Raw genomic sequence first — 15,045 nt, forward strand, 5'->3', positions numbered from 1 at the left:
CTCCACATTTTAAGTGAGCTTAGGAACATAAAGTATTAATGCCCACCACCTACTCTGCAGATTCAGTTATAAGTTTAGCTATTCAAGTTGAATCATTTTTCTTGTGCTTACTACATTAATACTTCATTTTACAGTGGTTTTGCTCTGACCTTAAGTCATTGGTCATTTTAGTCACTTTGCTGGTATCTTTGAATTGCTCAGAATCTGGCTGGCTCATTATTAGGCCTACATTTCTACTGCATCTTCTTTATTGAGTTTTGCACTTGTGCGATTTACCAAGGCGTTGCTTAGTAGCCATTCGCCATGCTGGCTCGAGAAGGAAGGTCTAAATTCAGCTCCATGGTAAAAATGTTCTTATGCAGCAATGCTTAGATCCTTCAATCTGTCTCCATATTCTTTTGTGACCAAAATCATAAGAACCTCTTTTCAGCTATAGAGAGCGTTGCTTTTTTCCCTTTCGATTTTGAAACCAAAAGCCTCATAAGCAACTGATCATGTTCAACACAGTGGACAGTTTGATGAACGCTTTTCTGTATTGCTCTTGTTTACGACTGATGTTTCTGAAGCTTTACTGAATATTACCATGAGAAGTTTGTAACTCCAAAATACGATTTTAAGATTCTTTATAAACCAAATGATTGGGTCAAGTGGGAAACTCGGTAGACAAAAAAAAATCAAACCCACGCCCAAAATAGAAAAAATCCAGCAACGATTTTATACAAATTGAGACCATATCATTAGCCCGGAGTTGAAAAAGGAACAAAAAAAAAAAAAATCAAATATAAAATGGACGTAGCGATTACTAGAAGGATGGTTAGGCAGAGTCAGATGGACCAGAAGGAAGCAGCTCATAGCCATCGTGATGACGGTTAGACTCAACCGGTATACATTTAAGACCAACGGCTACAATCATGCTTACGGAACCAATCAAAATGCAGAGTAGCCAATGTTGCCAGCTCAAAGGAACAGTGTTTGCAAATGCTCCGAGGAACTCAACAATGATTACTTGGAATCCAACTGTTGCAGTCATTACAGCAACAAACACCCAACTCTTGAACATTCCTTTGAACACGTTTATCTTCTCTATCTCTCGGCTGTTTACTTCATTAAACACCTGTTTTGTGCAAAGCATTAGTGTTTAATTTCATTTAACTTTTTTTTATGGTGAATGTTGTTATTACCTGACAAAAGACGAAGGAGTTGAAGATGATGGTATTGAGAACAGCTGTTGAATCTGGGCCGTTGAGGTTGAGTATTTGTTTGCCAGCAAAGTTGAGAATGCCGAGGACGATTAACTGATAAATGCTTTGACCAATGATGTTTCTCCACATAGCTCTGGTGATGAAGCTTGCGGTTCTAGCGATTGGTTGACGTTTCATCAAACCTTCGTTGGGAGGTTCAGTTGCTAGAGCTAATGCACCGAGTGTGTCCATGATCATGTTCACCCAAAGTAGCTGCACTGCAGTGAGTGGCGCAGCTCCTGAAAAGGTGCAAAACAATCATTGGTGAAATTGTTCTTCAAACATCTTTGGTGAAAATTGTGCATGTGTTTGCTTTTACTTACCGGTGATGCAAGCAGAGACAAAGTTGATGATCAAAGCAACAACATTAACAGTTAGCTGGAACTGAACAAACTTCTGTATGTTTATATACACAGCACGTCCCCATTTCGCCACATTCACTATTGTTGCAAAGTTGTCATCCATTATGATTACATCAGCATTCTCTTTCGCAACCTGTGTGTATACCCGGGAGTTTTAACATAGATAACATCAATTTTCCAATGATTTAATAACTCAATAACAGAGAAGAATCAAAGGCTACCTCTGTTCCAGCTATTCCCATGGCAAGTCCAATGTCAGCCTCATGCAATGCAGGAGCATCATTTGTTCCATCCCCGGTCACTGCAACTACCTCTCCCATTTTCCTCAAGTTGTTGACTAATGTATGTTTGTCCAATGGCAAAGACCGAGCCATCACCTGAAACCAGTTATAAAGAATGTTATAAGATGCTTTACAAAATTACAAGAGACATGTGGGAGAATTAAAAATCCATTCTATTAATCTAAATAAGAACCTGAATTTTGGGTAAAATGGCCCTCATTTCATGTGGAGGCAAATTGCGGAATTCTGAACCTTCTATAGCTACACCTCCTGCTGTAAGTATACCACATTCCTTTGCAATCGCTTTGGCAGTGCTTATGTTATCACCGGTGACCATACGTACAGTGATTCCAGCAGCTTGACAAGTCTGAACGGCTTCCCTAACACCAGGCCGAACCGGGTCCTTGATTCCAACAACTGCGACCAATGTGTAGCCACCATCAGGAAGATTCCCACTGGGAGCTTCATCAAGATCCGTGTAAACTAAGCAGAGAGTTCTCAGAGCCTCTGAAGCAAATCCCTCTATGACATCAGAGATACTTGCAATCTTTTCTTCAGATAAAGGAACAGATTCCCCGTTTGAATCCACAACCTTCTCGCACATTTTCAAGACTATTTCAGATGCACCTTTGCAGAAAGCACGTACTTTACCACCAGAATGAGATGTAAGAACAGACATTTTCTTCTTGTCTGAGTTGAAAGGCTCGATCTTGAGTATCTTATGTTCTCGGCGTTGTGTGTCAACGTCACCACCTAAAAGCAAACCAAATTCCAGTATCGCCCTTTCTGTAGGTGAACCCAGGATCTGAGTTTTTCCTTCCTTATCCTTAACGACTTCAGAACCAGTGTTCTGAAATATGGCCTGTATAAGGATATGCTTAACTTGTTCAGATAGGTTCAACTGGAAATTTTCCTCTTGCCTCTCCTTGATAGTTTCACATATCCAAACTTTGTTGACTACCATGTGGTTAGTGGTTAAGGTCCCTGTTTTATCCGTGCAGATGCAGGTAGAAGAACCCATCGTCTCACATGCAGCCAAATGCCTCACAAGTGCCCTGTCACTCATTAACTTCTTCATAGCAAATGCTAGACTTAAGGTCACAGCCAAAGGTAATCCTTCAGGTACAGCAACAACTATAATGGTAACAGCAATTGCAAAGTAGTCAAGAAATGTTAGTGCATCTTCAGAAGACCACTCAGTGATGCTACCAGCCGTGGCTTTCTCCACAACGAACCTTATGCACAACACCAAAAACGTAGTCACTGCAAATCCTAAACCAATCTTACCTATGATTGTTGCAACACCGTTTAGTTTCACCTGCAGAGGGGTCTCATCCTCTCCACCCTCACTCAGAGTATCCATCAACTTTCCCCACTCAGTCCTCATACCAACGGTTGTAACCAGCATTTTTGCAGAGCCGTTTTGGACTTTGGTTCCTGAAAGCAGAAACGGCTTCTCTTTATTCACATGTGATGGTTCACTCTCACCCGATAAGCTTGATTCGTCTATCTCCAGATTGTATCCGGATATAAAAATCCCATCAGCTGGAACTTGATCCCCAATAGATAAATGAACCACATCTCCAACAACCAAGTCATGGATGGAGATCTCTTGTCTGCTCCCATCCCTGGTGACTTGAATAATAATCTTCTTTTTCTCTCGATCCAAATCTCTGAACTGCAAAGATTGCTTGTAGTCACTGATAGCAGTAACCATGACCACCAAGATTATACTAAGCAAGATCCCCGTCCCATCATACATGCCCTTTGGAAATCCTTCTGTGGCAACTCCCACTCCTATCGATACTACAGCGCAGACCATAAGGATGATAAGGGTTATGTCTTGAAGCGCTTCCCAAACAAACGTTAAAAATGATCTCGCAGGTTTCTCAGGATAACGGTTTTCTCCATAGATTTTCTCTCTGATGTGTAGTTCACTCGAACGGACACCTTCAGTGAGAGATACAGACACTTTCTGAGCGATTCCTTCAGGTCCTCCGCTCTTGGTAAGGCTCTTTGTGTCATGATTGCGAACCATAGAAGCAAGCTCATCTGCTTCGACATAAAATCCTGCTTGTTTGACCTCATCAGTGAGTTTATATTCACGGCGGGCACCAGCTGAAGAAATACACAATAAAAAGAAAAAAATTAAACCCAGTCGCCCACCAATGATGCAAATCATGCATCTCTTAAACTCAACAATGTATTTTCTTACCATCAATGAACTGAAGAGCTGCCTTTTGAACATAGAAGGCAACCCGTATCTTTTCCTGATTATGACATAAAGAAAAAGTGAGCTCATAGAAGAACACTACACCAACTAAATCATTGGTCACTACAAGAAAGAACTAACAGCCATTAATCTTTCTGGAGCAAGCAACGACTCCACACTAATAACAACATCAAAACATGCAAACCACCACACACAAAAAAAAATAGATGATTTTGTTTGCATTATGCTTTTTTTATGGAGAAGAGGATATAATCATTCTGCAACACTAGCTGATTGTTGTTGTATGTCAAAAGTTTCAGTGATCAAACAAGATACAACCGGAGCTAACGTAATAAAAATTGTATGTACCTTTGAAGCTAATATACTCAATGGAAATTGGTAATGTCTTTTGCCTCACAAATTACGTTTTGAAAATTGAGTTAAAGCAGGGAAGATGTATATTTAGTTTGCTCAGTAAGTCATGTTTCAGTCATAATAGTCAAACAGCCTACTGTTTTGTTCAGTAGTTAGATAACAAAAAACAAATCTGCAAAAATGTTTGGATTTCAACAAGAAAGAAAAAAAAAAAAAAAAAAAGACCAAAACAGAGAAGAAAGGGACCAAAGGACTTAAATTCAAAGAGATTCCCAAACTGTTTATATATTTTATTCACACGCAAGCAAGTGGACAAATAAAGTTAATGTCTATGTTTGAGAATGGTATGGATCCGCTCCACGAAATTTCCTCGAAACTTCGTAAAAGCTAACAAGTCAAAAAGAATGCTATACCCAAAAAGTCAACACCTATATGAATATTAGAGACCATATCTTTCTTAATTTAGATTACAATTACATTTAACGTCCGGAAAAATGGATTCTTAATTAGTATCTTTGAGCTTAACAAAAAAAAAAACGTGCAGCGATGGGATGCTAAGTATTTGTTTGATTTATAAATTATAATGGGAGACACGAAAGCATGACATAAAAAATTATGTCATTCTCTAGTTTGTTGGCAATTGAATAGCCCGTAGTACATAAGTCATCCGTTACACATTCGATCATAATCAATATATTTCAAATTAATCTTAAAGACTCATTGAACACTAATTTACGCGTCATTTGGTGTTTGGTTGACTCTGTACATTAGAAAAAAAGTGCACTATGTGGGTTTGAAATGTGCCAACTATAATTTCTCTGTTCACAATGAAAAAGAATTGAAAAGAGGATGATTCAACTATATCAGAAAGAAAATTAGAACGATTCTTTTGGAACGTATAATTTTAGTAATGATTTAATTTGTTAAACATCTAACGGATCGTGATCTAATTAGCGTAAAAGGAAACATCGAAAACTGTAGCTGAAAACATTAACGATTTTCCAAAAACACTTGTGAGGCATTTTCTCGGAAACCAAACATTTTTTAGAAACCCAGATCATAAGGAAATCAGTAATAGCCACTAAAAACGAGAGTCAAGTAACACAATCCATCAGGAGAACAGAGAAAAGTCATGAAATCGGAGGGAGGAAACAACAGACCTGGATCTCGCATCTCTTTTTGTCATTCTCAGCGAGTTTCTCGAGATTGCTGATCATACGGAATCGACGAGCCCGATTTTTGACGAGTCCGACGGAGGACCGCCATCGTTGACGAGCTTCCAGCGACGGATTCTTAGCTTCGACCTCGAAATCCTTTAGGAGATTAGACATTTTTTTTTTTCTTCAAAAATCTCTCTCCGTTTACTTTTCTCTAAACAGAGAGTAATCTTCGCCGGCGGAAAAAAGGTGAAGAGAAGAGAGAGAGGAGAGTGAAGGCTCCTTCTTCCCCTATTCTTTTATGCTAACTCTCTCTCTGGCAAACGTGGGAGTTTGTTGTGTGTGAGTGTAGAGAGCAATTTTTATGTAGTGTTGTTACAAAACTCCAAACCCGATTTAGTCGGGTTATCGGGCCGGGCCGCCTTTTCGCATCCATTGGATCGTTTTTATTATTTTGACGCAATCCAACTTTGAAGAGAAAGTCTTGTCTTGCGTCCTCTTTTCGTGGGTTTCGCATGTATGTATTGTTGTTGTTGTTGGTGATTTATGGGAATTATATTGTACATTAATATCCATGTTCAAAGCTCCGACCCGATAAATCTGCCTAATATCATTAGGTTTTGTTGTATTGAGTTTTCTATAAATACACCATTGATTTTTTTTTTTCAGTCTTTTTTTCGCAATTTTTTTCAGTCTCTGTTTCTACTAAATCGCAGAACATGTGACAATAATTACTAAATTGTATATATAGTAGTAATCGCAGAACTGCGCGAGCGTGATGATTAATGTTGTTAGCTACTTTTTTCCTACGTAATTGTCTTTATTTACCTGCTAAGTTTATTATGTTCTCTTCGTTCTCATGTGTATTTTACAATTAGTATTAGATAAATATTAATGTTGTAATTGTAACATGTAATATTAATCAAATTAACAAATATAGCAATGTTATGAAATTGTAGAGGTAGACCGGGATTTTTAAAATAAATTGTAGCAAGAGATTAATCAAATCTAGTGTCTAATCTGAAAAGATTATATAATACATAAATCTCTTACCTTTGTATTTATTGAACAAAAAACCACTAACATTAAAACGTATAAAGTAAATACTCGTTGCTTTGAAGGTGCGTGGACACTAATAGCAAGTTCCATCCAAGTTGCTCTGTTTTAAGGTATCCCCACTTTATGAGGCTGCGCTGCCTTCTAATATAACCCCATTATCAACTCTTTGAAATATTAATTATATTACACCTTTCCTCACCAAATATTCAAAGACTTTTTGTTTCTATGTTCGCAAATCCATTTTAAAACTGATTATTTGCTACTAAACAAATACGAGACGGCCCAAAATAGCCTTTAATCTATTGGTTTAATATTCCAAAAAGTTTAAACCTAGCTTTATGTATAAATGCTGTTTAAACAAGTTGACAAAAAATAATACATGTTGATCACAAATCTGGTAGCCTTTAAAGAATTCACATTAAGCAGAATTATAGATCCATACAGACACATCTTTAGACCTGCGAACAATCATGCTCTTTTAAAAAACTATAGAGAATTCAGAAAGCTGGTCAATTATAACACATACATATGTGACGTTTTGTGATGTGAACTTAAATTATTAATGTAATAAAAGGTAATTAGCTCTATAGTCAGAAACATGCATTTAATATATTACTAGGGAATTCCTAGCTGCCCATTGGCTTGTCACCCATGTTTGACCCAGTTTCTCCCAACGAGCAAAGTCTTTATTTAACAAGAAGAAAAAATTAGGAGCCAAGTAAGTCTTGATATGTAACACAAAAGTAGCTAGAAACTAGTCTTTTAATTTTATTTCCAGCCCACAAATCAAGAAGCACAACATTATATAACATTCTAACATTTCTTTTACATTGAGAACTATTCATAACCATTTACTATAAGATAATAATGGACATCATTCTATCGAAAGGTGCGATTTCGAGAATGAATATGAAGATATCAAATGATACCGCAAACTAATGAAAGATTAAGCAATCTTTCTATAATCTGTGTCATGGCAATAACTTCTCTCAGCAGATTATGATCATTTCAAGACTTTAGAGCATGATTATCCAAGAGCTCTTAATAATGGCTTTTATCCACGTGGCACCTCTTAACTCTCAAAATGTTTCTTAGCTAAGGAACGTTCTTTAGTTATATTCAGCATTTTCAATTTAATTTAAATCATTTATAAACCTAAGAATCACTTAAGCAACTACCGATAATCAGCTCTTATGATTGCATAAAGAAAAAAAAAAAAAAAAAGCACATGGAGTAAACAACTCACAGCTTTAAAGACTGCCAAGCTAAGTGCACTATTGTTCTTGGGCCTTCTTGATACAATAGTACAGAAGAAAGTTGGTTAGGCCTTCAATAGCCGCACTTGATATTAAGTAATCACTTCAATGCATCTTGTAGTTAAGGATCCAATATCCTTGACGAAAGATGAAATCAACCTAAAACTAGCTAATGACTTGGAATCTGAAAAGTGCATTAGGATGAAGAAGACTCACACTGGCTCGTCAAGAACAACGTAAAAATCTTGCCTATCAGGTTTTGGTTTTGATTGGCAAAAACGTCAGATTATATATCTAATTTAAGCAGCAAATAACAATAATCGATTTGTTGCTGCAACAAATTAAACTTCACAAAACTAATCTTACTGAACCGAATCGGTTTGATAATACGGACCGGTTGATTCGACGCATTAATGTTTGTAACCGGAACAAAACCAGACCAAATTGCTCAAACAATTTTCCATAACCGGAACTAGTATTTGTCGGGTACATCGTACCGACATTGGTACGCTAATCTCAGATTTAGTCGGAATTGCGTCTTATCTCTTCCACATCAAAATAGTTGTTACCATCCAATCCATTAGTCGTCTTGTAAATTCTTCGAATCTGAAATCCGATCGGTGAGGAGAAACCCTAATTTCGTACAGTCTCATGATCGAGATTTGCGTCTTCTATACACTCTGTTTTTTCACTCCTGATTCTCTCAATCTCTTGTTTTCTAGGGCTCGCCGTTTGTTCTGATTTCTGATTGCTAGGACATGGATGGAAACAAAGACGATGCGTTGAAATGCTTGAAAATCTGCAAAAATGCTATGGAAGCTGGAGATCGACCTCGCGCTTTGAAATTCTTGGCTAAAGCTCGTCGTCTTGATCCGAATCTCCCGATCGATGATCTCGTATCTGAGCTAAATGACAACAAATCAGACGAATCAGGATCTGCAAAATCGCCTGGATCTGCAACCGCAAAAGATTCGCCTAATTCTTCAGATCGGCCTTCTTTACGCCAACGTGGATCGTCGTCATCGTCTTCTACCATGTCTTACACTGAAGAACAGATCTCAATCGTGAGAAAGATAAAATCGAAGAAGGATTATTACGAGATCTTAGGTCTTGAATCCAACTGTTCAGTGGATGATGTGAGGAAAGCTTATCGGAAACTCTCATTGAAAGTTCATCCTGATAAGAATCAAGCTCCTGGTTCAGAAGAAGCTTTCAAATCCGTCTCCAAGGCCTTTCAATGCTTAAGCAATGAGGAAGCTAGGAAAAAATACGATGTCAGTGGTTCCGATGAACCAATCTATCAACCACGTCGATCTGCTAGAAGTAATGGATTCAATGGTGGATACTATTACGAAGACGAATTCGATCCCAACGAGATTTTCCGAAGCTTCTTTGGTGGAGGAGGATTCGGTGGAGGAGGAATGCCTCCTGCGACTGCTCAATTCCGATCATTCAATTTCGGAGCTACTCGTCATAGAACAGCTAATAACAATCAAGCTCCTGATGCAGGTTTCAATGCTCGTATACTTCTCCAGCTTCTTCCTGTTGTGTTCATACTTCTACTCAACTTCATGCCTTCTTCTCAACCAGTTTACCAACTCTCTGCAACTTATCCTTACCATTACAAGTTCACTACACAGAAAGGTGTCAATTACTTTGTGAAATCGTCTAAATTCGAGCAGGATTACCCACAAGATAGCAACGATCGACACACGCTGGAAGAACAAGTTGAGAGAGATTATGTGTCTATACTTAGTCAGAATTGTAGGTACGAGCTGCAGAGGAAACAATGGGGATTTGTTCGTGAAACGCCTCATTGTGACATGATGAGGAGATTTGATACAGCTGCTGCTTAAAACAACTGAAGCTAGTAGTACCAAGAACGAGGCACACATTGGTAATGAATGATCAGCTTATAAACATTTATCATGTCAATGCCTTCACGTGTCAAACTGATATATGTTTTTGTTTTTGTTTTGGATTATAACGCTTTAGAACCTAACATACGATCTTTGGATTTTGTGTGATTATCTCTATATTAAGATTTTGCTTTTGCTAACCATGCCTGTTTGAGCCCAAAAGAAGAAAAAAAAAAAGATCCTTGAGGTAAAGTAACAGAAATGGGTTTAACAGTTTCGTACAAGATTTTCGTAGACACGTATTCTAGTTTCTTAGATTCAAAAGCTTCATTTGAGTTTCTTAGATTCAAAAGCTTCATTTGAGTTTCTTAGATTCAAAAGCTTCGAGCAACCTTCTCGTACAAATCTCGAGGCCAGTTCCGCTGTGTGTTGCTTGCAAGAAACCCAGCAATCTGCATAATAAATTCATGATTAATATCCCTATCATGATCTCTAATGATCATACATATGCCTTATTAAGCAAACTGTTAAAGTGTACCTTAGATCTCATGCCCCTGATCGATCCATCAGTGTCAGCTACGTTATCCAAACAGGTCAGAGCAACCTTAAGTAAATCAGGGACACAAGTCTGAAAGTAAGAGGATGCTCTCTGGAACTCATCTGAGGTGGTGTCGGGTAGTCTTGGATCGAGATGAAGGAACGGAAGTTTCGCGACTTCTCTTATGGCATCTAGATGTTTGTTTAGTCTGGCTAACTTGTGGATCGATAGTATTGCCTCAAGCTCTCTTAGTATTGTTTCTTGTTCCATAACCCGATCTCTTTCCTGGCCACTGTAATATACAAGAATGTGACACTTCCAGTGAGAAACTCCTTATTCAACAACTCCAAAACTTAAGACAAGTAAATGAGTGAGTCCATTGGAGTCTGCAATTTACCTGACATCAGGGTGATATTTGTATGCATTGAGAATATCGTTGCCTGAGAGAATAAGCCCCTCTGTGTGGGTTTCACCATCTGGCCTTCCACGGACGAGGGAGCAAATAGCTTCAGATAGACATTTGTTTATGGTTTCCAAGGCAGACGAATACGCACCAACTCTCTTTTGTAGTTTTATCGACTGCATCAGATAACAAACAGTAATAAAATGAAACATGGTAAAAGAAATAAATGATTGGTATGTGAAAGCACTCCAATTGAACAAAGAACCAATGGACAGTTTACTAAAGCATGTTTTAAGTAGTTAGTATATGGTCAAAAAGCACAAAAGCTACTTACTTGGTCATATAATCCAGCTTCTTGACATTGATGTGCAGCTTCGATCAAGAACTGCTGCCTCAATTTTATATCAGGCAGAAATCTTCCAAGCTCACCTTCTTCACCGGAACCTCTAGCACCAAGTAGAAAGTAAACACCATTCTCTTGTAACAAAATCTCAGTCAGTAGTTGCTTTAGCATCAAGTTCCTTTGCCTTTGTTGATCAACATTACTTCTTCCAGACCAAGCTTGTTGCCCCCCACCTACTGCAATAGCAGCTTGTGCATAGTATTCCAGCGTCATTTGCAGATCACCATGATGCAAATACATTGACCCATATTGCCTAATCATGCTAGATGCCTCAGCATTAGCATCCATCACACTTAGTTTGTGCCCAGTCCCAGATCCTTCAGATAGAATGGAATGGTCCACTAGCGAAATAGCTACATGGACAGCATCAATGTTATACCCTTCATCTCCAGCTTCGTTGGACATGTGCATGATCGCCGGTAGTAACTGGATGCTAAGAAGCAAAACATATGGGTATACCAGAGGATCTTTGCCATTCTTAGTGTAGTAAGATGGCTCAAATTTATTAAGATAAACCTGAAGATCATCCAAACTGTAAGGCACTAGCCCATCATTCAAGATCACAGATGAAGATCCACCAGCTACGTCACGTACACATGATAGTTTGAACCAGAGAAAATCTTCTATTGTGTTAAAGAGCGTAGAAAAATCCCTCAAGATGCGATCAATTTGCCTTCGGGAACCAGATATGATAGTGTAGAGTAGGAGCTTCTTCTTGTCATATGTTGTTTGGCCAAACCGATCACCCATCCTTAACAATTTCTCACATTCCTCAGAAGCAATAGCAGCGGTATGTGCAGCCACAGTACCACCTGTGGTAATCCACTCTGTAAGCTGCCAAAAAAATGGGAAATCAAAACGGCAACTCCAAAACATTAATGTAGGTTATTAAGACCAAAAAATGTACCAGAGGAGCAAACTGTTGTTGAGATGACCGAGATGACTGGGCAATTTCTCTAGCTTCCTCATAATAACCAGTTCTCAAGCAAAAATATATCTGTAATCAGAGAGGTATATTTAATCAATCTCTTCCGTTAAGAAACTTGGGGAACAGCAATAAAAAGATTCTGCAATTCAACTTAATTGTTAAGGACAGTGAAAATTTAAAGCGTGAGTGAAGATATGTGAAACCTGCTGCCAAGTAGTATCAACTGGAGGCTGCCTACGAGCATCACCTGAATCAAAATCCAAAATCCCATAATCTCTCAGACGAATCTGCACAGTATTGAAGAAGAATCAAGAAATGCACACAAACCAATGTATATGATTGCCACAAAATAATATTTCTGTGTATATATGCTTCGTGTTAAGCTTTATTAGACCTGTGGCACTCACCCGAAGAAAAGCACGAATTCTTTGCATATTTCCAACTGATCCACCAAGAGCAGCCTAGAACAAGATTCGAAAAAGGGGATAGAAACATGTTGTGATTAATAACGCACTTGAACTCAGTGAAAGATCAAGGGCATATTTTCAAGAAAGCATCTTTGAAGTTAAGAAAGTAATTAAAAAGATGCATCAAGACACATGTAACATGCCTTAAATAGCAATTACAAGCAAAATTTAATACAAGATAGAAACGAGTACTTGTGTAGGATGACTTTGAATTGTATCCATTATATGTTTCTCATGCCCACATTCCAAGTGGCGTCTTGCACCTATCACGAGGGCCATCCTCTTGGAAACACCATGTTGTACTGCTGAATCTTCACCCGTCATTGCCTGTTTTATAAATTGTTAAAGGCCTTGGAAATGTAAGAACAGTCCTTTAAGGTGCCACTGGTAGGAAAAGATCACCTGAATAAGTTGCCATATTTTCTGCATGTTGACTGATTTTCCACGAGTCAAATCAATTCCTAGACTTTCATATGCACCATTGAACGATGTTGCAGGCTATACAAACGCACAAATAAGAAATTAGTAGGAAACAGAGCTAAACAAATGAGTAAAAGGTCAGCTCGTTAGAATTACTGCTGAACAAAAAGCAATCATCATCAAAAGGTGAAGGGTGTACAGATTTTTTTTAGATTTAGCTTCACTTCTAAGAACAGTAACAAAAAATGCACAATTTTCAGCTGCAATTACCAAGCAGGCCGACATTCAAAATGCAACAATATTATAGAATTTACAAGGAGGTTTTCGAAGGTCATACTTTAAATGGCAAGCCTCTTTCTCTTGCAGAGTTTAGTTTCTTCACAACCTCGGCATAGACATAAGCCTTTTTCTCATGAATGGGTTTGTTAGTCATAGACATGAGCTCCGTTCCAGGTTTTGAAGATACTTGAGGACTCAAAGGCACTAGTGAATCAGCATGAGAGCCTCTGCTTGAATCGATCATCTTGGTCTTAGGTAACATTGAAATTTTGCTAAGGCTATGAAGAAAGTCACGTTTTTCTTTCCTACAGTCCTCCTGCCATAAACAGGTTTCACATTGAAGTATTTATGAGAAAGGACATGAATAAATTCAAAATATATATCCTTCTAAGTTCTAATTCTAATTAGCAATAAGAACCTCAACCAGTTTCTAACTGATTCTATAGAAAGAATTTCAAATTACAATGCCATAAATATGTAGGGATGAAAAACATGTTCCTCCGTTTAACAATTATGGTTTCATGCTAATATCATTTACCAGTCTTTGTCTGTAATAGCATAATGAGAAGAAGCAAAAGGCGAGGATGAAAAACTTTAAAACAATTAGAAGCAGGAGAACATTGTATGAAGGCAGAAGATGTGACAGATGAAGAAACTAACATGCAAATCAAGTCAAAACAATTTGTGATAGTCGCAATACTGACCTCCAACACTTTCAACATGTAGTTGTTAAAGCTTCGAACATTATCTTTTTGAGCCTCCTGTATAGCCGATACCATAGCCATTTCATGAACCTAGAGACAAGAATAATGCATATAGAACGAGCGGTAGTGTTATCTAAAAAATAGGGAATTTTCGAAGAGCATTTAGATATAGGAAACCTGTTGCAGATATTCTTCAACATTTGTTGTCTCGGCAGGGAATACATCCTCAAATGTGGTCTATTAACAATTGGAAAAAAATTTTAGGCAAAGCTCATTCAGTACACAGATAAAATGTCAAATTATCCAAAGAAGATAGAGATAGGAAATAGAGAAAAAGCTCACCTTCAACTCAAATGACTTAAGATCACGAGATAATTGATCTGCATTGATTCCCTCCCGTGCAAGGAGTCTGCGTATCCAAGCAAAAATAAAGACACCAGAATCATCATCACTCTCTTATGAAAGTTATAACAACATAAGACCCTCAATTTCTCAAAATATAGACCAGAGGATTCTACTGTGTTAGGCTCGTCGGACCTAACTTCTATAATGCCAAAACTGAGTCAACAATGTGGCATTCTCAGGGACTCACTCTGTAAGACTAAAACGCAAGACCAAGGGAAAGAGAAAATCAAAGTTGTAGTACCTTGTGGCAGAAATAGACTCTGAAGGCGCTTCGTTTCTTAGGGTTTTAGCCTTGAGTTTCCTCGACAATGCTTCCAATTGATCCAAATTCCTCTATAAACCACACAGATATATCATTACGAATCAATCCCATCGTGATAGGAGAGAAAGCACATAAACCAGTAGTTTTTCAATCCAAAGAAACCAACAGCGAATATTTCCTACAAACAAACGGAGAGTCGAAATCGAAAAGAGTGGTGGTTAGTAGAAGGACCTGAAGAGGAGGAAACTGAGACGAAGGAGTCGCTTGCTCAAGGAGCTTAGTAGAAGAATGGAGAAGATCAGTCCATCCACTCATCTCCTGGTCGTTCGCCATTGATATTGAGAGTTTGAGCTCAGGAGAAGGAGAATGTCAAGGGTTTAGGATTCGAACATTTAAAACGATTTTTTCTCATTTTCTCAAACCGGTTAGATCGG

At 38.1% G+C, this 15,045-nt stretch overlaps 3 protein-coding genes across 3 annotated transcripts; 1 reads left to right on the plus strand and 2 right to left on the minus strand.

The window, feature by feature from the left end:
• Nucleotides 1-589: 589 nt before the first annotated feature.
• Nucleotides 590-6,271, minus strand: LOC9312480 (putative calcium-transporting ATPase 11, plasma membrane-type). The gene is made up of 7 exons (XM_021025865.1): nucleotides 5,632-6,271; nucleotides 4,100-4,154; nucleotides 2,078-4,002; nucleotides 1,825-1,980; nucleotides 1,565-1,736; nucleotides 1,182-1,480; nucleotides 590-1,114 (listed from the first exon to the last, which is right to left on the minus strand). Exons 1-7 carry the CDS (start codon nucleotides 5,800-5,802, stop codon nucleotides 815-817), a joined length of 3,078 nt encoding a protein of 1,025 aa, XP_020881524.1. The 5' UTR covers nucleotides 5,803-6,271; the 3' UTR covers nucleotides 590-814.
• Nucleotides 6,272-8,261: 1,990 nt separating this feature from the next.
• On the plus strand, nucleotides 8,262-10,002 carry LOC9314215 (chaperone protein dnaJ 49). Its single transcript, XM_002876366.2, has 2 exons — nucleotides 8,262-8,563; nucleotides 8,666-10,002. Exon 2 carries the CDS (start codon nucleotides 8,702-8,704, stop codon nucleotides 9,797-9,799), a length of 1,098 nt encoding a protein of 365 aa, XP_002876412.1. The 5' UTR covers nucleotides 8,262-8,563; nucleotides 8,666-8,701; the 3' UTR covers nucleotides 9,800-10,002.
• A 23-nt stretch (nucleotides 10,003-10,025) lies between these two features.
• LOC9312481 (nuclear pore complex protein NUP93B) lies at nucleotides 10,026-15,028 on the minus strand. The gene is made up of 15 exons (XM_021025866.1): nucleotides 14,843-15,028; nucleotides 14,591-14,682; nucleotides 14,287-14,353; nucleotides 14,122-14,181; nucleotides 13,945-14,034; nucleotides 13,299-13,556; nucleotides 12,944-13,039; nucleotides 12,734-12,868; nucleotides 12,482-12,535; nucleotides 12,278-12,361; nucleotides 12,054-12,143; nucleotides 11,078-11,980; nucleotides 10,738-10,919; nucleotides 10,341-10,632; nucleotides 10,026-10,254 (listed from the first exon to the last, which is right to left on the minus strand). Exons 1-15 carry the CDS (start codon nucleotides 14,942-14,944, stop codon nucleotides 10,177-10,179), a joined length of 2,583 nt encoding a protein of 860 aa, XP_020881525.1. The 5' UTR covers nucleotides 14,945-15,028; the 3' UTR covers nucleotides 10,026-10,176.
• Nucleotides 15,029-15,045: the final 17 nt, after the last annotated feature.

The sequence above is a fragment of the Arabidopsis lyrata genome (genome assembly GCF_000004255.2).
Source record: "Arabidopsis lyrata subsp. lyrata unplaced genomic scaffold ARALYscaffold_5, whole genome shotgun sequence".
NCBI classification, from domain to species: domain Eukaryota; kingdom Viridiplantae; phylum Streptophyta; class Magnoliopsida; order Brassicales; family Brassicaceae; genus Arabidopsis; species Arabidopsis lyrata.

Coding starts and splice junctions, on each gene's coding strand:
- LOC9314215 (XM_002876366.2), top strand. CDS start 8,702: ATGGATGGAAACAAAGACGATGCGTTGAAATGCTTGAAAATCTGCAAA.
- LOC9312480 (XM_021025865.1), bottom strand. CDS start 5,802: ATGTCTAATCTCCTAAAGGATTTCGAGGTCGAAGCTAAGAATCCGTCG. Junction 1,981..2,077: donor CCATTTTACCCAAAATTCAG/GTTCTTATTTAG, acceptor AACTGGTTTCAG/GTGATGGCTCGGTCTTTGCC. Junction 1,481..1,564: donor TGTCTCTGCTTGCATCACCG/GTAAGTAAAAGC, acceptor GCACCTTTTCAG/GAGCTGCGCCACTCACTGCA.
- LOC9312481 (XM_021025866.1), bottom strand. CDS start 14,944: ATGGCGAACGACCAGGAGATGAGTGGATGGACTGATCTTCTCCATTCT. Junction 14,683..14,842: donor CTCAGTTTCCTCCTCTTCAG/GTCCTTCTACTA, acceptor TGTGGTTTATAG/AGGAATTTGGATCAATTGGA. Junction 10,920..11,077: donor AAGCTGGATTATATGACCAA/GTAAGTAGCTTT, acceptor TATCTGATGCAG/TCGATAAAACTACAAAAGAG.